Source organism: Cotesia glomerata, linkage group LG6 (genome assembly GCF_020080835.1).
Source record: "Cotesia glomerata isolate CgM1 linkage group LG6, MPM_Cglom_v2.3, whole genome shotgun sequence".
NCBI lineage: Eukaryota > Metazoa > Arthropoda > Insecta > Hymenoptera > Braconidae > Cotesia > Cotesia glomerata.
The window spans coordinates 14,796,441-14,822,932 of NC_058163.1; the positions used below are offsets into that span (position 1 = coordinate 14,796,441).

General features: G+C 33.4%; 1 protein-coding gene across 2 annotated transcripts in view; it reads left to right on the forward strand.

Moving 5' to 3' along the window:
* LOC123268101 (neither inactivation nor afterpotential protein C-like) overlaps window positions 1-26,492 on the forward strand; it is a 599,151-nt gene that overhangs the window by 136,432 nt on the left and 436,227 nt on the right. For both annotated transcript variants that reach the window (XM_044732982.1, XM_044732983.1), the window contains exon 3: window positions 25,597-25,853. In XM_044732982.1, the coding sequence (XP_044588917.1) occupies window positions 25,597-25,853 (257 nt within the window). The remainder of the gene's footprint in view (window positions 1-25,596; window positions 25,854-26,492) is intronic.

Sequence of the window (26,492 nt, forward strand, 5' to 3'; positions counted from 1 at the left end):
GCCTTTAAATCGTTACGAGCTTGCTCCAACGAACTTTCAAACTCCTTGAGGGAGCTTTTCCGTTTGCGAAACCCTCAGTTTCCAATTTTCTGGCCTTGAGGAACACGTCGGCCGATTCGCGCGCTTGATTTTCGATTTCTTCCTGCCTACTGTCTAATTCGGCTTTTCGATTTTCGAGTTCTTTTGCAAACGCATTTAATTCCGCTTCCCTTTCCGCGAGTTCATTTTCGGTAACGTTAATCTTGACTCCCGTTATTTCTAGCTGCTTCAAGGTAATCTCGCGTTCTTCTAACGAAATTTCTTTTTCTGTACAATTTGATTCGCGATGTTTCAATTCTAATTCTGAGCTACGAAGTCGCTGCTCGCGGCCTGTCAAATCTGCTAAACGAGATTTTAACATACTCTCCCGTGCCAAAATATCGGCTTCGCGTTTGTCGTGGTCACGACATTGAGCTTCTAAGCGCTCGCTTAATTCATGAAGCTCTTCTTCGGTCATAGGATCCGGTGGCGCCATGGTTAATTAACACGACTAGGTAATTAATAATAAAAAAAAATAAAATTTCTTGAGAGAAATTAAATAAAAAAAATATTTTATTGCAAATCTTTTCGATGCTTAATTAGGAAGACAATTTACCAATCAGTCTCTTAATAATAGTAGCTAATTTATTAAAATTGTATTTAATTAATTAAAAGAAAATCTCTGATTTATTAATTTAATTCAACTTATTAAATTAAGTGTCGATTAATTACTGATAGCTAAGTCAGACGACTGATGTTATATGATTTTCATTTAAATTCCATAACAACAAAAAAAAAAAAAAATGTTATCAGAGTTGGTAAAAGACTTCCTTTACGTCAAGCATTGGTAAAGTATTGCAAAACTAATGAATTTTTATCATTTTAAGATCACGTATTGACGAATGTTGTCCGACGGCGGTGTGACTTCCTGTGTCCGACGGATAAATTAATTTTCTGAGATTAAATTCCCCGAGGGATCATTATCTTTAATCAATTTTTGTAGAATATGATTTATTTTATAGAATTTTATCATGAGGGTATGCCTCGATTAAATAATAATAATAAAAAAAAATTCAAACGCAATATTCGTTATAAAATATGTCGAGTTTTAAAATCTCGAAAGAAAAATTACAGTTATTGATTTTATTGAAGTCATTAAAATTTTCTGTAGCAACTTTAATCGTATAATACATGTGAATTTACTTTTCCATAAAATCTTCGTATATAAATTTAATTTTCACAATGAAAATTTTCGTGAAATTAATTTTTCGTAAAAAATTTTCGTATTAAATATATAAATTCAATATTTATAACGAGAAATTTAGTTTTTCCGTAGCAACCATTTTCGTATAAAGTATATAAATTCATTTTATAGCAAACAAAAATTTAGTATATAAAACATATAAAATTTGTTTTATAGCAAAAACAAATTCTGTATAAAATATATAAATTCATCTTTTTATAGAAAGATTTTGCATAGAATATATAAGTTTAATTTTTCCGTAGCAACCATTTTCGTTTTAAAAATATGTGAACTTTAATTTGTCATAAAAGTATTGATGAATTGTCAAAATACAAAGATTGAATAATATTTCAGAAATTACAAGCCATGCAAATTGATCGTGGATAGAATAAAATTCCCTTTCTTACCCCAGGAACACCTGTATTAAAGAAAAAACTTAATGATTCACGAATCACTTCACTAAAATTGCCCATATTTCATTTTTATTTTTCACTAATGCAACACTGCCAACACTTTTAGACACTTCACAGTTTCTTGATAAAAGTAAGTAAGCTTATCTGTGATCCTGGTCACAGCACCACTGTTACGTTCTCAATTTTTAGTATTTATTTTATTACGCCTTTAAATTGGTAGGGACGATTTTTAAATTGAAAGAAAAAATTTAATTAAGAACTGTTGAATAAATTCAGGTTTGGCATCATTGGGTGATCTATTGACCCCCGGTGTGCCGTCACAGATGAGCTTACTTTACCTAACTAATATTTTAGGGACTCACCATTATTGACCCCATAAGTCAGCCCAAATAATACCCCGTTTCTCCAACGAATTAGCCTCGAAAGGCGGGTACGTGTCGTGGCCGGTCTTCTGGAAATACTCCTCGGAGTAGTATCCGTATCGAGGGTCGTCGACCGGGATGACTCCTCCTGGTGGCCGAACTTCGGGAATTGCAACGGGAGTCAGTGTCCAAGTCTTGGTGATGATTGTCCAGAAGGCAGGGCGGTTGTTGTTGATTGGAATGGACTGACCCTCTTGACCCTGGTACAAAGGAGGCGGTGATTTTGGAGAGTCTTCTTCGGCGGTTCGTACTACTTTCACACGCGGTTCGACGAGTATTTCGTTGTCGATTATTCGCAACGACGGTTTCGTTGCCCGCACTACCTCTACTTTCTATTCAACTGGGTTTTTGTTATTAATTGCCGACAAACGGTTGGGCTAAGAGACGACGGCCCCGTTGTACCGAGCGACCGGATCGACGCGATCGCCTTCCTCGAGACATGAACTGGAGGATTTGGTGTTGGCGGAACGCTGGCTAGTGCTAGCACCGAAGAGACTGGAACCTGGTGAACGCTGATAAGCGCTTGGCCAGCAGGATGGGTTAAGTTGGCGGAACGCTGGCTAGCGCTCTCGCCGAAAGGTTTTTTTAATTGGGGTGGAACAGCTTGTTAAGCGCTTGCCCCCATAATAAGTATAGTGGACTATGTATTCGGTATAGTTGGTATTTATTCGGATAATAGAATCTGGAGAGATTCAAGTCGGAGGGCAGAGCTCTTTACACTAGAGAGTCTCTGGATCTACTGACTGAATTAGCTCCAGATTAGTTTTTTATAAAAAGTTTTTCAGCCATGTTTGCAGCTCAGGTTACTCCCTGAGAGAGTCATCGAGGCCCGGGTCCCATGCTGACGTAAGATGTTTGGACTATCCGCGGCCGCGGTGACTCTCTGCTGATGCCTCATCGCGAGACTTCCGTTACCAAGCTGCTGATCAAGCCACCAGCGAAGCAACGAACATCTCTCAATGTGCATTCGGAGAATCTAACGAGATATATTTATTTAAAATATAATATTTATTAAGTAATCAAAAAAAAATAATTTTAGGCGAAATTCTGGGAACGTAACAGTTGGATATATTTTTTTTTTAAAGTACATAAAAAAATGAACAATTTGAAAAAAAAAATTGTTCAATTTGATAAGAAAAAAAAATTAACATGGCTTAGCTTGGGTTGATCCCACTTATAAATAATAACCATTTTTGGAAAACAGCGTCAATTACTGTTTTTGATCTGGTAGTTTTTGTCATAATTATAAAATTAAGAAAATTAAAATATTCACACAAATAAAAATGCATCAACAATCAACACGCTTGCTTTTTATTAAAGCTTACTCATACTTAGGCGCAAACACATGTGTTAAACACATACTAATATAACACGTAGAACGCTCGGACCTGGAGCAAGATATAGATATAGATATACTGACTATCCCACTACACAGGAGCATACATATGGACAATGTTTAGTAGACGATAGTGGGAATGCTACGAAGAGTCGCGCAAAGAGGAGGCCGAGAACGTCTAATGTGTTCTATCTCATTCTTTAGCCGGCTGAATCCTATACATTTCCGTGTTTGTGTCTCTATGGACTTATTTTTTCGTTTCATCGAGTTTAAAATCACAACGATTCTAAATAAGTTACACTTCAAAAACGATAAAATCCATCATCTAATAATATTTTCAATATGTTATGATCAAATTACAGTTTCTGCGTTGTTTCTCTCTGTAGCATTCATCAGTGATTCGCAAAAATATTTATTTGCCACTTATTGGGTATTATTTAAGTCTTTTTTCGAATGAATCTTGTCTTTGACATTGAATCGGTACATTTACCGGCAAAAACCTGCTATCGCAGAGTGTTTGGACTACGATGACAACTGCCCTCTAACGGGATGTGTAGAATAATTCGCTAGTCAACATTTCGTGGTATCAAAGCCAGCGAAAGCGCGCTGTTTTGCAGGGAAGCACTAGAATATGAGAATGATGCCGTAGTGTGTCCGACAACGAGTTGACATTGTCCTCGTCAATGTCGGAAAGCTCTCATACTTAGGCCTGAGGAGGTATGAAGGTTATCACCCCTGAGGCGGCTGACTCGCCTGCGATCGGGCCAGGTAGTCTAGCGTGCGGGTTTTTTTTATTTTAATAGGTTAAATGCTTCTTTTACTCCAAATTTAGCTGGATCTTCGAGTACTCATGACGATCATAAATGTTCTAAGAATCCTAATCTCTTTTGCTACGTTTGTGCAAAATACATTGGGATAAAAAATACAAAGGAACTCACAGATAGGTTTGTGACTTTGTATAAAAAGTGTTTCAATATGGAAGTTTCTCTCAATTTAAGAAATTGTATAGCTAATGTTGTTTGTGATTCATGTTATAATATGGTTAACCCATTTAAGAAGCACCAGAACAAGGAGAAACTTAAATTTAAAACTTCAGCTATATGGAAGAAGCCTCTCGGTGCAAATAATTGATACTTTTGCAGGACAATTTACGGCCGAATCCATAAGGATAAAATTTCGTATTCTTCTGTATCAGGTGTGCAAGAACTAATTGCTAACTGTATAAAAGGTTCAGAAGATTATACGTCACAAGATAGCTTGACCAGTGGATTCGATACAATGGAAGTCGACGTCGATTCTGAGAATGTAGCTTTTAATGACGAAGAGTCTGCTACTGGCAGTGAATCCGATCCAGTAGACCTGATGAAAAAGTTCCTTCGAGCAGTGAAGAAGAGTACAGGCCGATCGATAAAGAGAAAAAGCCAGAAAAATACCACCAAAAACATCTAAATGATGTAATTAGAAAACCTAAACTTTTAAAAGAAACGGCTGGAATATTGGAATCGAGTACGAAAAGGAGAAATCTTCTGACAAAAGGGATTAAAGTTTCATTTTATCGGAATCGAGAGGAGGCTTTCCGTAAATATTTTGATAAAGAGAAAAATTTGCTTTATTGCACTGATGTGAAAGGACTTGTGGATGAATTAAAGCCCATCTTATATAAACCTGAAGATTGGCGGTTATTTATTGATTCGTCTCAACGCATTCTTAAAGCAGTTCCTTACAATACCAACAAGTTTGCTCCGTTACCTTTAGCTCACTCAACTGTACTTAAAGAAGAGTACAAAAATCTATAAACTGTCCTTAAAAAAAATTAAAGATGAAGAACATAAATGGCAAGTATGTGGTGATTTGAAGATTTTGTCCATGATCCTGGGACAACAATCTGGATTTACGAAGTATCCATGCTGTTTATGTATGTTTGACAGTAGAGACCGCACAAATCACTACGTCAAAAAAGTTTGACTTCCGAGATCTTCATTTAGAGCTGGATCATATAACATAAAAAAAAAAAAATGTGTGTGTGCAAGTCACACACGGTAGAAGTGAAACTACTGAAAAGTCCCTGAATAAAAATACTTATTGAAAAAATGAACAGTCGCTTCATGTAAACTGTATATTTATAAATACATAAAAAAAGAATTATGATTATTGAAAATAATTCAAATCTCATCATTTTCGATTCTTTTAAATGAGAATTTTCAATCAGGGGCAGGCTACGAGAGATTGAGATAGATATAGAGTGTCAGGAGTATTAGGATAAATGTAAGGTTTTTTATTTTTCACCGAGCCTAAAAATTATTTAATATTTTAATGGGCTTGTTGAAGTTTAATAAGTTTTTTGCTGGACTGAGTTTAGATAAGTATACCTTTAGTCCAGTTGAGAAGAGGCAAAATAAAGACCTTACTCAGTAAAAATCGCTAAGAAGAAATTTCGACTGGACTTCTTGCATTGTTTTCTTATAGATATTCTTTAGAGAGAATGTAGTCACTTTTAGTTTTTGGTACATGATCTGCTAAGATCTCCCAAGAGCTTAGTAAACTTGCACGAGTCCGAAGTAAACAATTATATTACATATACTACATATCATTAAATCTCTATCTTTCATATTGAGCAAATGACACGAGAGGTTTATAGTAACTGAAATAGGAAACAAATGCTCTAGTTTTAGTTTGATTTATATATCTTTGGCGTAATAATTTACAAATACACATAAAAAAGAAAACTCGAAAAATTACAATATATAATGTAACGTGGCGCTCCTTGATGAAAACTGGAAAAATTACAGTTTCAGATTGTAATTATTACAGATTTTATAAGAATTACATTGTAAAATGTAATATTTACATTGAAAGCTCTGAAAATTAACATTCAAAGTTTAAATTTAGAAAAATGTTATTTCGAACTGTAATTTTTCTATTTTTTAATACGGCGGGACACTTATTTTATTACTATTTATAACGTGAAAAATTAAATTTTTTTTTTATTCTCCTTGTTTTTACGGCGCATTTAAGATAAAAATATCGTGAAATAAAAAAATAATGACTTCGATAGCTTTTTTGCCTTCAAAAGAAGAAAATTCTGGCTTTCATTATTGTGACGGGTGGGCTTACCCTCCCGTCAATATTGAGATAAATCATATGTATTTCTATAAATCGATGGGCCAACTTGCCCACCTGAATTGGACACCGAATTTCCGTTGTATTTCTAGCCTGACTCTGGTTACCGAGAATCGCTGCTTGCACGTGTTTCTGAGGAGACGCTTTCTCATGGGAACCGAGCGAACAGGTACTCTAGCACAGGGAACCGCTTTCGGTGCCTTGATACCATTTTCTGCTGACTAGGGAACTTGACAATAACCACCTACTTCCCAAGGGCGGAATAATCTGAGTTCAACCACGAAATAATACAAGTTTCGCGCAGTGATACAGGTGTTTGGCGGCATCCGCGACCGAGGTTACATAAACCTGGGACCTCCAGGAGGAGCGGCCACTTGTAATCAGTCAGTCGTTTAGTCTGTCCGAATCTATGTCGAGTCCGAGCTGTCTTGCATCGTGATTAATTGTCTCCTAAGACTCTCATTCTCGTTGCTGTCCCATCTCTCTCTCTCTCAGTTATAGAATCAAAAGTATCGCATCAAATGGATTATTGTACTGGATTAGATTTGCTTTTATAAATAGAATTATTTTGTAAAAGAGACTCTCAGGGCCATTTCGGGTAACTCCCATGCCTTGTGGACGCCCAATAATCAATTAGTACCGTAATTCACGAGTATTTTTCATTCACTGAGCGACTCACCCTCTTATCAACATCTAAATATTTTTCAGTGAGACGCTGAGCTAGTCCGGAGGTCTGTTTACATGACAGGTAAATAACCAGGTGTAGGCTCACACGTAACAATTATTTTTGGATAAAATTTCTATTTTATACTTTTTTGATGTTTTAGATATAATTTTTCAAAAATTACATAAAAAAACGAATAATTTAAATAAAAAAATGTTCAATTTGATGAAAAAAAAAAATTAATATGGCTTAGCTTGGGTTGATCCCACTTGTAAATAATAACCATCTTTGAAAAACAGCGTCAATTACTGTTTTTGATCTGGTAGTTTTTGGCATAATTGTAAAATTAACGAGATGAAAATATTCACACAAATAAAAATGCATCAACAATCAACACGCTTGCTTCTTATTAAAGCTTACTCATACGCAAACTCAAACTCATGTATTAAACACAGACTAACATAAAAACGTAGAACGCTCGGACTTGGAGCAAGATATAGATATAGATATACTGACTATCCCACTATACAGGATAATACATATAGGCAATGCTTAGTAGACGATAGTGGGGATGCTACGAAGAGTCGCACAAAGAGGAGACCGAGAACGTCTAATGTGTTCTATCTCATTCTCTCGCTGGCTGAATCCTATACATTTATGCGTTTGTGTCACCAGGAACTTATTTTTTCGTTTCATCGAGTTTGAAATCACAACGATTACAAAGAAGTTTCACTTCAATAAGAAAACCGCTTGTTGATCCAGCCAAAATTCTCATTTGTCCTCTTCATACTTAACTTGGGTTAATAAAACAGTTTGTGAAAGCTCTTGATAATGGAAAAGAGTGCTTTAAATACCTGCGTCAAGTGCTTAAGCACAAATCAGATGCGAAATTAAAAGAAGGCATCTTTGATGGACTGTAAATCCGGACGATTTTCAAAGATGAACCATTTGTTTCAGCTATGGATGAACAAGAAAAGCCATCATGGCTACTTAGCCATTTGAAACTTTTCAAGGAAATGTGTGACAAGTTTTTAGGTAATACCAAGGATGCTGATTACGAAAATATTGTGGCTAATATGATCGCAAACTTTTAGCATTCAGGTAGCCTGATGAATTTGAAACTTCACTTTCTTGATTCGCGGTATCAGGCGTTATTATCCCCGGACAAAATATCCTCATGTCAAAATATCCTCGTGACAAAATATCCCCGACAAAATATCCCAGTAAAAAATATCCCTGACACGATTACCCGCGTTTGTGTTGGTGTTCGGTGAACAAGGCCCAGTAGCGATTAACTCGCTCCTGGGGGACTCCCAAATTCAAGAGACGCACCTGTCCACCGCTAGTTCCCGCAAAAATCGAACCGCCAATAGAAAATCAGCCTCTCGATCACGTCATGAATCGACCGCTTTATTGGCTGATCGCTCCCACTAGACATGCGCAATAGCCTTCTTCCCCAACTCAACGAGGAAGAAGACGAACTATTGTTTTTATCTTTCGCTTCTACGCTTTCGCTGCATCAAGTCGCCATTAGTATTTCTTTACTTTCGCTTTTCGTTAATAAACCGCATTTCGCTTATTTTATAATTTAAACTGCTTAAATTAACCGCTAATAATTCGCTTTAATTTGTTATAGGTAAATTGTGTTAACAGTGCATTTATTTCACCGCTTTTTCAGTGCCGGCAAAGTGTTCAACCACGTGTCAACCGGCTTCGCTTTTGCAAACCACGCTGTAATTTACAAATCCGCTTTTATCTTAACAATCCGCTATTAAATATATTAAATATTGAGTGTATTTAATGTAAATAAATTCCTAGTGTTATTTTTTATAATAATTTACGCGTTTTAATTGAGATATCCAGACCTAAACCTGATCCCCGCTTTTCCGCTCTTTCAGTAATTATTCAGTTGGTATAATATCGAATAAACACACACAAAAACCATGTTAAAAAGGCGCAACATGATTATCAGCGTTTGTATTGACCTATTACTGAGTAAACACACATTAAAACCATGTTAAAAGGGCGCAACACGATTACCCGCGTTTGTGTTGGTCTAATATCGAATAAACTCACACAAAATCCATGATTACATCTTGTTTCAAAATTTAAATGAAATTTTTCTAAATTTTTTTGTAATTTTGAATTTTGAATAATAAAAAATATTTATAATTTTTCTGATAAATACGCGCTCCAAAATGTTCCTTTGAATAATAAAAATATCCATAAATTTCTTGATAAATCCGCGCTTCAAAATGTTTCTATTGTGTTCATATTACTACATTTTGTTATTCGCATTTTAGCGCTCAAAAAATATCGAAGTAGTGACATCTCTCGCTTGATTATTTATCTACACTCAGTTTCTATAGTTATATATTCAGCGTATTTTATATCATTGGAGTATATGTTTTTTTTTTTTTTTTTTTTTTTTTTGGGCGAGAGGAGGGAAATGTTCAAAAGATACCGGCTAGATGTTGATGATGTTGGTTGCCGGTAGTGTGAGATTTTTACTCACTAAAACCCTCCCCTCATTTGTAACCTGATACTGCGGGACCGCGTTAGCATTACTTCGCGGTAACAGGCCCCCTCCAACGCTACTCGTGTAGCTATTTCCTCCTGTAAACTATTCCTCCGCTTCTTCTCCTTTTTCTTCTTTCCTCTTCTCCAGCAGGACTTCATCATTGGAGTATATGTTAGCTGATTGCACATGTACTGAGTTATTGTTGAAAATCAAAATTGTAAATTTTAGAATATCAATTGATGTAATTGTGAAAGTTTGATGATTGTTATTAGGGATGTACAATTTAGCCGGTTAAGCAGGTTACAAAAGTTAACCTGGCTAATTAGCTGGCTGACTGCCCGGCTTAGCCCGTTAATTAAAATTAGCTAGGCTAATTAGCTAAAGGTTTAACCTGCTAATCAGCTAATTTTATATTTTATGAAATATCTATGTTTTCAAGTATTGGTAGGCAAAATTCGACTGAAAATTTATTTATTTATTTATTTATTTTATAACAAACACTGAACCCAACAGCAGAGCCATTAACAGGATTCCTTAAATTATAAATATAATTATTAGCATGGTAGAGTTCAATAGAAATACATTAAATTAGGAATACATCGATAAGCTTATTTTAAACAGTAATACATACAAGTCGCTGAAAGAATAGCACATAATGTACTAATATCATAAATCAGCGAGACCTACAAGTTATTATCAGAGTTATATAATTTATTAAATGCATATGACAAGTAAACGTTGAAACTCAGATAAAAATCCAGTGATGTTCAAAGAAATTGGTCAAATAGATGTCAGCCGATGTCCGGGGCAATGTACACGGTAGCCAATATAAGTGAAGGTTTACCAGGTGATGTGATTCTTATCCATATTGCATCCACATCTTCATATTTGTTTATGTTTGTTTGTTTGTGAGCTGGTTTAGAGGAATTTGCATTGCTGAAATATGCAGTTTGATAACAAATAGGACGCTGCCACCTTTTCTCTTTGTACAGGAAATTTTAACTACTCTTAAGACAGTGAGGATGTTTAAGTCCAGGAATTCTGAAGAATATCTGTCCGGTGTGAGCCAAGTCTCTGTCAGGGCAATAATGTCGGCATCAATCAGCATAATAAAGTCAGCAATCATATCAATTTTTGTGTTAATTCCTTCAGAGCTTTGGTAGAAAATAGTTATATTTCTCTCCGGATCTCTAGGATCCTTGAAATTCCATTGCACATAACGACGAATGTTCTCCTCGCCTTTCGCTTTTCTTTGAGCCAGCTCCTTCTTCAACGATGCGTATTTCTGACCTTGTAGCACTGTCCAATCACGGTGAATCTGGAGGTTGGCAAGAACCTCCGGTAGGGTGTTTGAGCGTTTGGATGCCTGAAACGATTCCAACAAATTTTCCAACATCTGCAGGTGACGAAGCAATAACTTTTACAGGGCGTGGTCGTGATAAGGAGTCAGAGTATTTACCAATTCTGAATGATTTAATGAAATGTGAAGATGCAATATTAAGAGAGTCCAGTCCTGCTTTAATTCGAGTAAGATCTACATTCTCATCTTGATATTTATCCTCAGGAAGTCCGTAAACAATGACATTTTTTTTACATTTATCTCGTTCTTCAATTTCGTCAAGTAAGCGGTCATCATTCCGAGAAGATGTGGAGGGTGATAATTTGGCTATCTCAAGGTCTTTTTTAAGGTTATCACACCTATTATCAATTCTGGCTGTGTCTTGATCAAGATTCAATGTCATCTACGCGTTGGATGAGTACACTTGTAGTAGCAGCTATTGAGTTGTGTACTTTATTTAGCTTGGCGTCAACCTTTTTATTAAAAGCACCCAGATGTTTATTAACAGTGTCTTCAAGGTTCCTTTTAAGTGAGCTAATCTGTGGTTGCATAGTACTTTGAATGAGGGGACCAATAGCTTTGTTAACAGACGTGACAATAATGTCCTGAAGGGAACTATTTAACTCTTCAATGATTGATTCCTTCAGTGCTTCAATTAAAAAAGGTAGAGGCGAAGCAGGTCTATGAGAACAGCAGCGAGTGAAGACACCTGAGGAGTTAGTTCCGGTAAGAAAAGCGCAGCTTGGATGATATTTGGTACTACACTGAGGATAAGACACTGTTTTACCTACAATCTTCGCACTATATTCTCGGCAGCACGGATTATCCGTATCATTCACTGAGATTTTCAGTGGGTTAGAAGATGTACCTTCGGCCATAATTACTCAGTCGGATACTTTATGTAGTCGAAAACAATACAAGTACACTAAGAGTACTACTGGTTTTGTATTATGACTACATACAAGGGCTTCTCCCTTTTCTAGTGACCTTGCTGTGACTAGTAATGAATGTATGCAACGTCACTTGAAAATGAATTTATTACGTAGTATTTAATATTATTAACAATAATTTACATTTATGAAAGTTTTTTAATCTAGTTTTTCTATTATATCTCTATTTTGGTATACAAAAATTAGTAAGTTAGCGGTTTCTGGTGACAGACAGCTTCTTTTGGCAGAAATTATATTGCCTACAGTTGAAAAAACCCTTTGGAAGGTGTACTGGAAGGGGGGATACATAAAAATTTTCTGGCGAAATTTGCCAGGATCCGAAATTTGTTCCGCTAGGAATTCCACCAAAGTAGTGGGTTGTCTGCCTTTGGAATTGTCGGCTCTCGTTCAAATTTTATCATTTTTTTTTCAATAGCACTTTGGCCTTCAAGACTTGCCATTCTCTGCAGATTTCCAGAGAACCCACGTACTGGATCCAAAAGATAATCTAAATCTCTCTCCCTTTGATTTTTACTAAAATCAGGTTCATTGACTGTAATTCTCTCTGTTATCTCTTTCAATTTTTCCTTGATCTTATCCCGATATGATTCTTCTTCATCTGCTAAATTTTTGTAACTATAACATTAATAAAAATGATTATTCAAAAAACTGTAAAATACGATTGACCTGGCCAGTCATGTTTAAAAATTAAAAAAATCATTATCGTGGATCTAAATAGATGCAATTGCACAACAAGTTACATTTGTGTTCCTTCAAAAACGAGTTGTTAATTCTTCTTCAAGAATTTCTTTGAGTAATGAAATATTTTCACTATCATCATCTTGCTGCAGTCAAAATTTGTTTAATAATGAATAAACAGTTGGCTGTACCATAGGAAGAGTAGACTGGCTCTCAGAAGACATTAATCTTGACGCAACCTCAAATGGCTTAAAAATTTTGATGACATCTTACAAATAGGTCCAATCAGATTCATTTAAAAGTAATTTTTTCATCATTTCTTTAGTCGTTATCTCCTTATCTAATAAAACACACTCAACAACTTTGCGCTGTCCAACTAGACGTTCGAACATATCATATGCTGAATTCCAACATGTTGGAGAATGGCTTATTAACCGGTGAGTTGGCAGATGATGTTTTTTTTTGAGCGTTTTCCAAAGCTGTACTGGCTTTATTCGAGTGTTTAAAGTGACCAACTATGGCTGACACTCTTTGTAAACAATCTTTCAAATTACATTCTTTTATAGCTGTTTCTACAACACACTGTAGAGTGTGGCAAAAACAGCGGACACTTATCTCGATATCATCATCAGCTTCCCAATTGTCTCATACAGCAGCAACCATGTACCGAGCATTATCGTGTACGACTGCAATCATTTTGTCATAAAGATTCCAATCATTCAATGCTTTAGCCAGGTAGTTGTATGTATTTGTGGCATTATGACTTTCTAACATTTCTAATGTGTCTAAGGTAAAAGAGGACAAATTCCACTGATCATCAATACCATGGACAGTGATAGTTACAAATGAATTATTAGCGCGTGATGACCACCCATCAGTTGTTATGGACACATATGGGAATCGATTTAAAGATGATAATAATTTATTTCTCACAGCATCATATAATCCTTGTAGTCGATCTCTGATTACTGTTCTAGACGGTACTGTGTAATCGGGACAAACAGTTTGGAGAAATTGTAGAAGTCCGAAACCTTCTACAAATGATGATGGTAGCATATCCTCTGCAATCATTTTCACCAGGGATATTGTTATTGCTTCTGATTTAGGATTCTAGAAAATAAAATTTATTAGCATTTGTTACTATTCTAAACCCTGATTAAGAAAAGCAATTTAAAATGATTCAATCGATGTAAAGTGTATATCTCTATCTACATAGAAGCCAATTCAGGTCATTTAAAATTGTTTTTCTTAATTAGAGAATATATGAATCTAAATACAAATTTATTGTATGCAATATTTGATCAATTTTTCAATAAATTTACTTACGACTATAATACTCTTTTCTAGGTATAGATAGTCTAGGTCGTTTATTTGAATTTTCTTGCGTACTTAAGCCGTTTTCCGCTTCGGATCTATTATATGCGAAAATGATGGAGTAATTAATTTGTTAGAAATACTGATAAAAATGCTTTTTTATTTTCAATAAGCCATAACTAAATTATTAATGACACTGAAGTTTACAGACATTAGAAATTTTTTTAGAATTTTATAGCAATTAAATTATTATAAAAAAAAATTCAATTGAAAACTTCCACGTGTGAACATTAATAAAAATTAGAAGTGAAAATTTTTAGAAGCATTTTTTTATTGTAATTGATTCGTTAAAAAAAATTTTTAAATTGACAGCTCACGGCTTACTTCAGTATAATAACTATTATATTAAATACAGAAACAAAATCGAAATTTATTTACTGAGAATCAGAATCAATCTCGTTGATCAGAGTAGTGGCTTGACATTTTTCCGGGTGTTTATTTTTAATATCGTATCTTAATGATGACGTGGTTTTTTTCGTATTATATTGCATTTTGCAATATTTACATTGCGCTACTCCACTTGAAATACGTTGAAACACTAAATTTTTGCTTGATTTGAAAATTTAATTATTTAGACCATTAAACCTCGCGGATAAGAAATAATCGCCTAAACTTCTAAAAATTAGGATTCGCTGCTCTGGGATATTCCGCTCCCGTGAACTAATGAGTGTCTTTGTCTTTAGATGAATTTATTAGTTTCAGACAGAAGTTCTCACGCGTGCCAGTTAACTTGCTTTAATTACTTACAATTTTTAACTGCAAAGATGACCCTTCGTCCGTGATTGACCTTTTGGCAGGTTGCAGGTAGTCGTGGTAAAGAGGTGTTGGTGTTTTCAACAATAAATGGTGATTGGCGACAAGTATATAACAAACTTAACTTTATTTCAACAAATCAACACTTTGAATATAAACTTGTAGTATTTCGGTAACGCAATTCAACGAAATACTTGTAAAAATAGGACACTTATACTCAGAATTATAACTAATTAAATATTAATGAATAAACGTGGTGAGTAATCACCTCATGCAAAATAGTAAAATTAATAGAAATGATATAAAATATTATTTTAGTAGATAATAAACTTTTAGAGATTTAGTGAGTTTTTGGTGAGTAGTCACCTAATAGTAGTAATAGTAATTTATAAGATTTGACTAAGAAAAATCTAGCGTGGTGGTTAACACCGGGGGATAGATCGAAATGTCGGAAGATCAATGCTCAGGTATTGAGGTTCGTAACCGCTCATTCCCTCCTCGTGTCGTCCTGTGACGTCACGGGGGCTACACATTAATTTAGCTAGTGTCGGTAACGAAAATCTCGGCCGGTGGTTTGCTAAGCTGATAAAATCGGGACATTTTGTAGTGTCTCAACGTATATAATGATTCCACAGTGACGACATTTTTAAACAATTAACTAAATAATATTGTTGGTGAGGAATGTATGATCAAAAACTTGCATGTATGTCATATTAGGGTGATTTTTTTTTTACTTTTTTTTTTTCGGTCCCATCATGAATTCTTGTTGGAAATACCCAAAAAAAAAATTCCCCAAAAGTTTAAGCCCTTAATATTAATTTAAGTCCTCAAACAAGGTAGTGCTAATCACAAGGGGTCTTCGGGGAAAATGGAGGTGGATGCGATGATTGAAATGTTTCAGCAGTCTGAAACAAAACATGGAGTTAAATATACAAACTACATTGGCGATGGTGATTCGAAAACCTATTCTGGAATTATAAAAGCAGATCCTTACAAAAATACAACCATAAATAAAAAGGAATGTATAGGCCATGTTCAGAAGCGGATGGGGACTCGATTGCGTACTCTGAAAACTAAACAAAAAGGTCTTGGTGGTAGAGGTAGGCTCAAGGGAAAAGTAATAGACAAATTAACTGTGTACTATGGTTTATCAATACGTCTTCATTGCGATTCTATTGAAGATATGAAATCTGCTATTATGGCAACTTTTTACCACTACGGTTCAACTGATGAAAATCCGAATCATGATATGTGTCCCAAAGGCGAAGATTCTTGGTGCTCTTACCAGCGCACTGTAGCAAGTGAGGAGCTTGATACTTATACTCAAGATTATTCTCCCTTACCTCCTGATATTTTAAAAGCTATTAAACCGATTTACGACTATCTCAGTAATGATAATTTACTTTCAAGATGTGTAGGTGGATTCAATCAGAATAATAATGAGAGCTTCAACCAACAAGTGTGGAAAATATGCCCAAAAACCGTGAATACTAGTTCTACTATCGTACAAATTGTTGCATACATAGCTACTTGTATATTTAATGAAGGTACAAATTCATTATTAATGATTATGGATACCCTAGGACTTAATTGTGGGTCTAATTTCCATCGGTATGCTGAAAAATTGGATGTTGCACGTGTGAAAGTGGCAGATCAGCGCGCCAACGACAACACTCGGGAAGGCAGAATGCTTCGTAGGCAGCAGCAAATTGATGTTTTGGAAACTTCCACAATGGCTGAAGAACTATTATATAGCCCAGGAATAGATGACTCGATGTAAGTAATTTAATAATTCGTATTTCTGTACGTGAATCTTGTGTGAAACTTTAAACGCGTTTTTCTCAAAACTATGTTTTTTGAACTGGTGACAACTGTAACTCGAAAACCGCTCAGTAGATTTTAATAAAATTTATACAGCTTTTAGAATACATAATAAACTCGGGCCTGATCGAAGGATTTTTTTTTCAAAAATTTCGATTTTCTGAGACCAATTAACTGTTGATTTTTTCCCAAAAACCTAGACAAAAATTTCCTGAGGCCGCCATTTTGTTGTTTGAAAAAAAAAAATCCTTCGATCAGGCCCAGGATTATCTATTTATAAAACTAATTTTTTTCATCCGATTGATTTTAGATGAATCTCCAAGGACTTATGATTGTCACCGCAAGGACCTTTTTTTGGGAATCAATTTTTTTTTCGGGAATCAGGTATCTTTACCTGAAACGTCAAAGAATACAAAGAAAAATCTTTCTCAAAATTAAAATTTTTTTTTGAAAATTTAATTTTTTTTTCTAAGTCCAAAAAAAATTTTTAATTTGAAGTAAAACGTTTTTTTGCTTTTCTGCACGTTTAATAAAAAAATATATTGGTTCATTTTTTTCGGGAATCATTTTATTTTTGTATGAAACGTGCAGAAATGCAAAAAAAAATTTTTCTCCAAACTAAAAATTTTTTTAGGACAAAAAAATTAAATTTTCAAAAGAATTTTAATTTTGAGAAAAACTTTTTTTGTATTTCTCAACGTTTCAGGTAAAAATAAGTTAATTCTCGAAAAAAAAAATTTTTATTATACTCCCTTATGGCATCCGAGGTGGGTCCCGGGAGCCATAAGGGCGTATAAAATTTTTTTTCTGCATTTCTGCACATTTCAGACGAAAATTCGTCGATTACCGAATAAAATTATTTTATACGCACCGATAGCTTTTCACCGGGGCCTTTTGCCGGTATACGCCTTTATGGTATCTGGAACGCGACATATAAAATTTTGAATGAAAGATATTTTCTGACTCAGTTTGTCAAGCTGATTCAGAAAATGGGTGAATTTTTTAAATGTTGCGCTCTAAGGACGACTGCAATAGTTCGATTATGATGAAATCTACTAATAATGATATTATTATTATTATTATTATTATTATTATAATTATTATTATTATTATTATTATTATTATTGCACGTCTCATAGCGCGAAGCGCGTGAGGTTGTGCGTTATACTCGACTAGTCAAGGTCAAGCAATTTTGTGATCTTTAAATGCCTCTATTCCAATCATATTAAACTTATACAATGATATAAGTAGATGTACACCGGAAAAACACTTAAATTAAACCATCTTTTACTTTCTAAAATCATTTCATGTTGCTATTTTGGAAAAAAAAATGTTTTGAATGATTTGTCCGTATTTCATATCAGTGGTCTAGTTTACGTTTTTTTTTTTTTTTATTGAATTTTTATTAAAATTCACTACGCGATACAATCGTACAAAGCCAAACGAACTTTTCTTATTTGTCACGTGGAAACTATGGCGCCACTTGATCAAGCTAGATTTTTTTAGACTGCGTGCGCATATGACACGAAAAAAGGGCACCGATATTTAAAAAAAAAATATAAAATACTCTGTAAGAAACTACTTAATTATAATTTTTTTTTTTTTTTAATCAATTACACAATTAATTTTTTTCTTAAAAAATGAATGAGCGTCATGAGGCGTGCACTTTTGGATCTTCAAAACTTTTCATTATTATTCTTCGGATAAAATTTAGATTGAAAACGGAACTCAGTGGAGCTGTTTTCACTATGTCTTTAGTTCACCCCGACTTTTACAGCTAAAACAAGTCTGATGTTTCGACTCTGCATCATTATTATTATTCATTGGATAAAATTTACATTGAAAACGGAACTCAGTGGACTTGTTTTCACTGTATCCATAGTTCACTCCGACTTTTACAGCCAAAACAGGTGTCTTCTAAGGCGGCGAATTGAGCTACAAAGGATTTGGAAACTTTTACAGCTTAAACGGGTCTGATATTTCGACTCGGGTTGTTTTATACTTTTTTAATTTTTTTCAGGTAATATTGTTGGTACAATACCAATTTACGAGCAAGCGGGTGATCCTTCTCTTGTTGCGGCTAAGATTTTGAAAAGTAAAATTATCAAATAAGCAAAAAAAACTGATGATAAGCCTGCTGCTATTATTAATCGTGTCTAACGTGGTGTATTATCGCCTGTATCAGCTGTAATGCCTAAGCCTGAGTCACTATTACGGTCTGTGAACAGAGTTTGAGCAAAAGAAAATCCTCAATTGCAAAATCCATCGTCTCATGGTGATTTGGAGTTGACCGATGAATTTAAGCGTACTTATTCTGAAGACTTGTTCTAATAAAACGATAGCGGAGGAGATAAAAAACGATTTATCGTATTTACGACTCAGAAAAACTTGAATTGTTTATCATCATGTGAGCAATGGTTGGGAGATGGTACTTTTCAAAGTGTACCTGGGATTTTTAATCAACTATATTCAATTCATGGGTATAAAGAAGGTAAATCGTTACCGTTGGTATATATGTTGGCTCCTGATAAGTCTCAGCGTACTTATGTAAATTTTTTGAAGATTTTACGTCAACATTTGCCAAATTTTACACCAAATCGTATGATGACAGATTTCGAAGTGGCATTTATTGGAGCGTTTAAAAAAATATATTCAGGAGTAAAATTATCAGGCTTTTATTTTCATTTTAATCAATGTATTTGGCGTCAAATTCAGGCTAGTAAATTCCAGAAGTTATATGATACAAATTTACTTTTTGCGTTGAATGTGCGTCTGCTTGTAGCATTGGCGTTCATTCCGACAGCTGATGTTATTGTGTCTTACGAATTAATTATAGCATCTGAGTACTATGAGAAGAATAGTGACCAGTTAGATGAATTGTTACGCTATTTTGAGGCTACTTGAATCGGAAAAACTTGTCACAACAAGAAGAAACGGGAAAAACCATGATTCGACATATCACTGTGGAACTGTCATCGAGCGGTTACGTATGATCATCTACGAACCAATAATCCCATAGAAGGATGTGTTACGGGTTTGATACCGCTCAATTGGCTCCTTAATTAAATTTAAATAAAATAATAAAATAACAAAATTGAAATCTAAATTAATGAGCAAAAAGGGCGCCACCAGGATTTTTCTCACGGTTCCTGGAACCGGTTCCAGAGCTGAGCTTATCTTACAGGGTAGAGAAAGTGGAGGAAGGTGCTATGAAATAAATAAATTTTTAATTAACAACAGTACCAAAAATTTATTAACAACAAATTCCTTTAACAAGTTATACACACTCTCACACACATACACACTATAATCAACTTAAAACTAAAAACTATAGCCTACTAACGGCTAACCAGAACTATTTTAATTACCCTGCACAAAGACCGCAGTGTGACAAGGATCGTCTAGCCTACTAACGGCTAACCAGAACCAGACTTGACTAAACTAAACTTTTAACTATCAACAAGACACCTCGTACAAAGACTGCAGTGCAGGAGGGCTCATCAACAACACCCAGCTACAGAAGCAACAGCCTAGTGATTACAACGTAAGCCAAAAAGCCTCTGCAGCTCACACTCATACCCCGCACACACTCTGAATTTATTTTACTTTTATTTATAAAAATTTATCACAAAATTAAATTCAAGAAAAATTATTACAATAATTTCAACTTAAAGATTTCAGTCATTAGCTAGCAATTAAATTATAAAATACTTTCACGACTGATAATTTAATTCCTAAAAATTCAAACTAAAATCCGACGCATAAATTTATTCCAATTCAAATTATAAATTTAAAACTCAACATTAAAATAAATTCTTATTAAATTTCATCAAATAATTTTAACTAAATATTCCCGGACTTAATATCCACGCTGGTAAATAAATTCTAAAGAATTTTATCAAAAATGATGAAATTAAATTATTAAAATAAATACCAGAACTTATGGTCAATATATAAAAATAACCACGTGGAATTTTCCGGTTACATAAATAATTGTTAAATAATTTATCCCAACATCAAAATAAATTAGTAATTTACCCTGTTACAGATGGCACAACTGTTTAAATCGTAATATTGGTGTTCATCACGCTTCTATTGGTACGTTTTTCAGGTCCATAAAAGATGAACAAGTTCGTACAGAGTTGAATATGAATCAGATTGTCACTGGATTGAATACTCTAAATCACCGTAAGGGTTATCGTAATTACGATGAATGATTGAAAAACATAGTTAATAATTATAATTTAAATAACAAAATAGAGTATTTACGGAATATTGCAAAAATTATTTCGTTCAATTGCTCGTAATTATCTACGTTAATTACGGTAATATACGTTAATTATTTATTTATTTCAAAGACAGTTATTTGTTACTTTCACCTTTTTTTTTTTATTTATTTGAGTAAAGTTTATGTAATTAATTAATTTTTATTTACTTAGTTAATATAAAAATGATAATCGAAAATTTATATTTAATTAAATATGATTACAATGTTTTGGTTGCTTTTTGCAATACATCATGTTTGAGATTTTCAAGTAGCGGCGCCATCTCTAGTCTCATTTTCTAATAAGTTTTAGTAATGGCGCTATCTCTAGGATAATTTAAATCTATTTCTCCCGCCTGAAGACTCGAAGCGCTCTCTACTCAGCAACTTTCGAGAAATCGATCCCTCTAGAAAAGTATATTTACTCCCGACTTACGTTTAAATACAGGCGCCAAGTGCCACCGCATCAGTTTTTATTGTGCAATCAAATAGTTAACATCTAAAATCTAAAGTCAAACATCTCTAAGTAAAGTGTCTAACACTACACATCAGTGAGAAAACTTTCAAGAATTAGGCTCTTCTCGCAGCCGTCATTTAAGTATACCTCCTGGTGCAAATCAAGTTCTCTCAATCTTGCTTAGAAGAGCATCTCGAAAGGACATTGGGCATCATCTTGCTTAGAAGAGCACCTCGAGAGGACCCCCACGCCTTCTTAGCCTTTCCTTTGAATACACCAAACTTTCTGTCGGCTGACACTCACTGCCACGAGCCTATCCTAAGTGCAAACTTTGCTTAAGATTTATTCAATCTAGTGCTAATCTTTGTAAGAAGACTGAAAATAAATCTAAGTTTGAATTAACCGCGCTTTTTATTTACCACCTCTTAACCACCTCAGTATTTCCTAACACGTCATTTTGTTTGAGATTTGTACGCAATAATTCTGTGCTAATCATTGTTGTTTATTACTTTTTACTTAATAAATTACATTTATTACTACAATTACTTAAAAATAACAATAATAATGATAATAATAAAAAAATTAAAAATAATAATAAAAGTCAGTGACAACTATTTTTAAAATGAAAGACTGATTAAAAATAAATATTCAATATAAATTATTAACTTGTTTTTCATTTCTTTAAACAAAATCCTTCATCTTTCTTGTCAAGCAACCATGTTAGTTTCTAGTAACTCATATTTTATAGGGGATATTTTGTCCGGGGATATTTTTTTTTGGGATATTTTCTCGGGGATATTGTGTGACGGGAATATTTTGTCTGAAGATATTTTGAAACGGGGATATTTTGTCTGGGGTTATTTTGTCGGGGATATTTTGTCCGGGCATGAAAACGCATGGAACCTGATTCGCATCTTAACCAATTTCCGGAGAACAACAGAGAAACTCAACAGAGAAGAAAAAAGTGTAGCAGAAATCCGTTGCACAAGTCATTTAAAGAGAAAAGAACCAGGATACGACAGAAATTGTAAGATTACAATTATCATGCCGAAAAAATTATTAGATCGTAGATTTTATCAGTTTTTGAAGTGAAACTTCTTTAGGCGCATAAGGGTAAAATTTTTACAGATGAAATGCAATAATTATAATATTAGCGTCACGAAAATGTGCAGCGTTTTTGTCGAAGAAGAGGGAGAGAGCGATTGAGACCGATTGAGAGAGAGTGAGAAAGGGCGAATGTAGCATGAAGCACATAGCCATGGAGCAAGAGTAGGGAGCAAGCAAGTGAGAAAGATCGAGAAAGAGAATGAGATAGAGCTAACGTCGCATCACGCCCCTTGCCACAGAGCGAGAGGTAGGAGAGAGCTAGTGAGGAGGATTGAGAGAGAGTAAGGGAAATCGAAAAAAAAATACACGCTATTAGTTGATGTACTCATTCAGTAGATAAATATTAGAACTTTAGATGGAAATACATCAATAATCGATGTATAATAATCCAAACACACCAACTAGAAATTCAGGAACGACAATAGATGCTATTTTTATAAGATATTTAGATAGTGTTGAAATACGAACTTATAGTGCATATTTTTGTAATTATAATGCTTTGGTCACAACAATACCAATAGAAATCGCATCAAATAATATAAATATTGAAGAAATAAATTAAAAAAAATTAAATTTATAATTTGCATTAATTTTCCATACTTTCACTATTTTAATTGCAATGAAATTAATTAAATTACCAACATTTCTTGTTTTTTCCCTCCCTCTGAGTCTCGGAAATCTAAAGTTTGAAAGAGAATAAATATTAACGAGATTTAAAAATTAGTTTGCCAAAGAAGTTTCACTTCTGACACGTGTACTTTGTACACACGGACTTTTTTTTTTATTTTTCTCCGTTTTTTGCAGTTTGACCCCCAATTTTGACTTTAGATTCGTATTCAGCGATAAATAATACGTTGGAAAATCTTTGTCGCACACCCAGCACAGACTACTTTTTTTTTGTGGACGTGTGTAATTGAAACCTCAAAGAAAATATTTGCATAGTGGTTAAACGAGAACAAAAATCATTCAATTTATTGCAAGTACAATTGTTAAGAGTACAGTGGCTGAAGGAACAGTGAACTTTCTCTAATTTCACCGCCTGCTAGTTTCAATTTACACTTCTATTTCTTAAAAAATTATCATTCTTTCGTTTTTTTTTTGTACTGCTCATTTTGTCGCTCTTATACTATTGTCTGATTCGTTCAAATTTACTTCTAGGAATTAAGAGTCCTGTTTAATTGAGAATGATGAAAGTTTATGGTAAATATAAGCGTTCGGAATCAATTATTCTGGCTGCGTAAATTTCAACGAAAATATTATTCACCTAAATTGGTGAATTTACAAGAATTGCATAAAGAAAAGGCAACAGCTCCATAGAAGGTGTAATAGGCGTTTTTTTTTTTCAATCGACTACGCTGAATAATAAATTTATAATCAATTCATGTATCGGTTAAATCATATAGTTTGTGATAAATAGAACAAATTGTGAAAATCTTTTAATCCTGATCTGGCTTCTGATATAGCCAACAATTAAGCCGCTAATAGTCCACTCAATAATTTTTGGGAGTGTGGCAAATTCCCACCCGTGTATATTCCCACTCATAAAAATTATATTGGCCGCATTGGTTACTAAACTATACCTTAAAAAATAGAAATTACCGACTGAGTGAGATCGTTAAATTTTTAATTTCAATTAAAATAATGTATTCATTCATCATATCACTTAATATTGAAGTTCAAGAATGTTACTTATTTTAAAAGAATATTTAGTGGGAATTTGCATTGTGCAAATTCCAATCAAATATTTGAAAAACATCAAGTGGGAATTTGCATCGCGCAAATTCACACTATTTATTTTTAAAAATATCAAATGGGAATTTTGACAATGCAAATTCCCACTAGATATTCTTTTATAAATCATCAAGCATCAATACTAAAAGTGTCAATAATTTTTTAAGATTTTTAGGTTTTAAAAAATGATATACTTTGATATTTCAAAGTGAGAATTCAATCTGCTTAAATTATTTTTTTCTCTATTAACTATAAAAAGTTCCGTTGTAATAAAATTAGTTAATTAAATTTAAAATCTTCATAAAAGAAAATTACTAGTGGGAATTTTCTGTGTGTAAATTTCCACTTGTGATCTCTATTCATATATTTTCATCGGAAATAGTAAATATTTACTCGAACAGATATATTAGATTTCTTTAATTTGAATAAATTTGTGTTAATATAAATTTCAGAAATGCCAATGATTTTTATCGCAGGCATTTAATTAAAATTTACGTCATCTTGAAAGTTTGTATTTTAACTAATTTTATTATAATGGAACTTTTCATAGTTAATAGAAAAAAAAAAATAATTCAAGCAGATTAAAGTCTCACTTTGAAATATCAAAATATAGAATTTTTTAAAACTTAAAAATGTTAAAAAATTATTTACGCTTTTAGTATCGATGTTTAATGATTTATACAAGAATATCTAGTGGGAATTTGCATTGTGCCAATTCCCACTTGATATTTTAAATATGAATAGTTTGAATTTCTATGATGCAAATTCCCACTTGATATTTTTCAAATATGTGGTGGGAATTTGCACAGTGCAAATTCCCACTAGATATTTGAAAAATAAGTAACATTCTTGAACTTCAATATTAAGTGATATGAAGAATAAATACATTTTTTTAATTTAAATTAAAAATTCAACGTTCTTACTCAGTCAGTAATTTCTATTTTTAATCAGGTATAGTTTAGTAACCAATGCTGCCAACATAATTTTTATGAGTGGGAATATGCACGGGTGGGAATTCGCCACACTCCCTAATTTTTGAATATATCTAACAATAAACCTAAAAATCCACTTATTTTAATAAACTAAGTAAGAATCAATTGTACTCCGCTTACACTAATTAGATATACAAACGGGAATGCAGACGTAAACCTGGTGTGAGAACTAATACAATGTATTATAAGCCAATACACGACATAAAAATCGAAATAAGTATTGATGCTTAGTATTAAATTAATTTTTAAGTTTAAACAACTCAAATCTTGTTATCTACTTTGAAATGGATTTTTGAAGGATCTGTTAGCACTTAAAACATACTTGGATAAGATAAGCGGAAAATTAACTTGATTTAAGCTGAATTGAGAAATATTTCTTTTTATATTACACAGATACCAGTTTCTTGCTTTCGACTTTGGAGAAAAAGTAGATATTTCTAAGGAAAACTGTCGCTTACTTCTTATTAGATTGAAAATGGAAGGATGGATGATTAGTCGATCGAAAGTATTTTTAAAATATTACAACGAAGAGTATCTATCAAGATTGTATGAAACCCAAGTTCGAAAAATAATTAAAATTCAAAGTATGCTGAGAGCTTTTCTAGCTTGCAAAAAACTCAACAAAGCAGCGCAGAAAAAAAAAATAAATGGTAAATATCCACATTCAATAATTGCTTCATTATAAATATAGTGTCATAACAGTTTCGAGAGAATAAATATTTTTACAGTTCTAATAAATTTTAATACACACTATACAGTAAATTTTCAAATTTTTCTTATTTTTCATTGTGCTTTTTATAAATCTAAGATTTTAATACGGGTTCAGCAATGAGTTTGGCGTGTGCGGATTTTTCCGCTTTAGGCATATATGGTTGTGGACCAACGTATATATGACTGTAAAGTATTTACCGTGTGTCTAACTTATCCGTACAGGATAAGACTAAGCACAAACTGCTTGGCAAACTTGGCCGACTACAGGCTACCCAAGAAAAAATATATATTTATATATTAATTGGTTATACATGAAACATGGCCTAATAAAATAATATATAATCTAATATATAAAATTCTCGTGTCACAATGTTCGTTCCCATACTCCTCCGAAACGGCTTGACCGATTCTTATGAAATTTTTTATGCATATTCAGTAAGCCTGAGAATCGGCTACTATTTGTTTTTCTAACCTCTAAGTGATAAGGGGTATTCACCCCAAAAATTTTTTTTTATTTTTTTGATAAAATTTTTTTTTTTTTTAATTTTTTTATTATGTGGCATCAAAAAATATATACA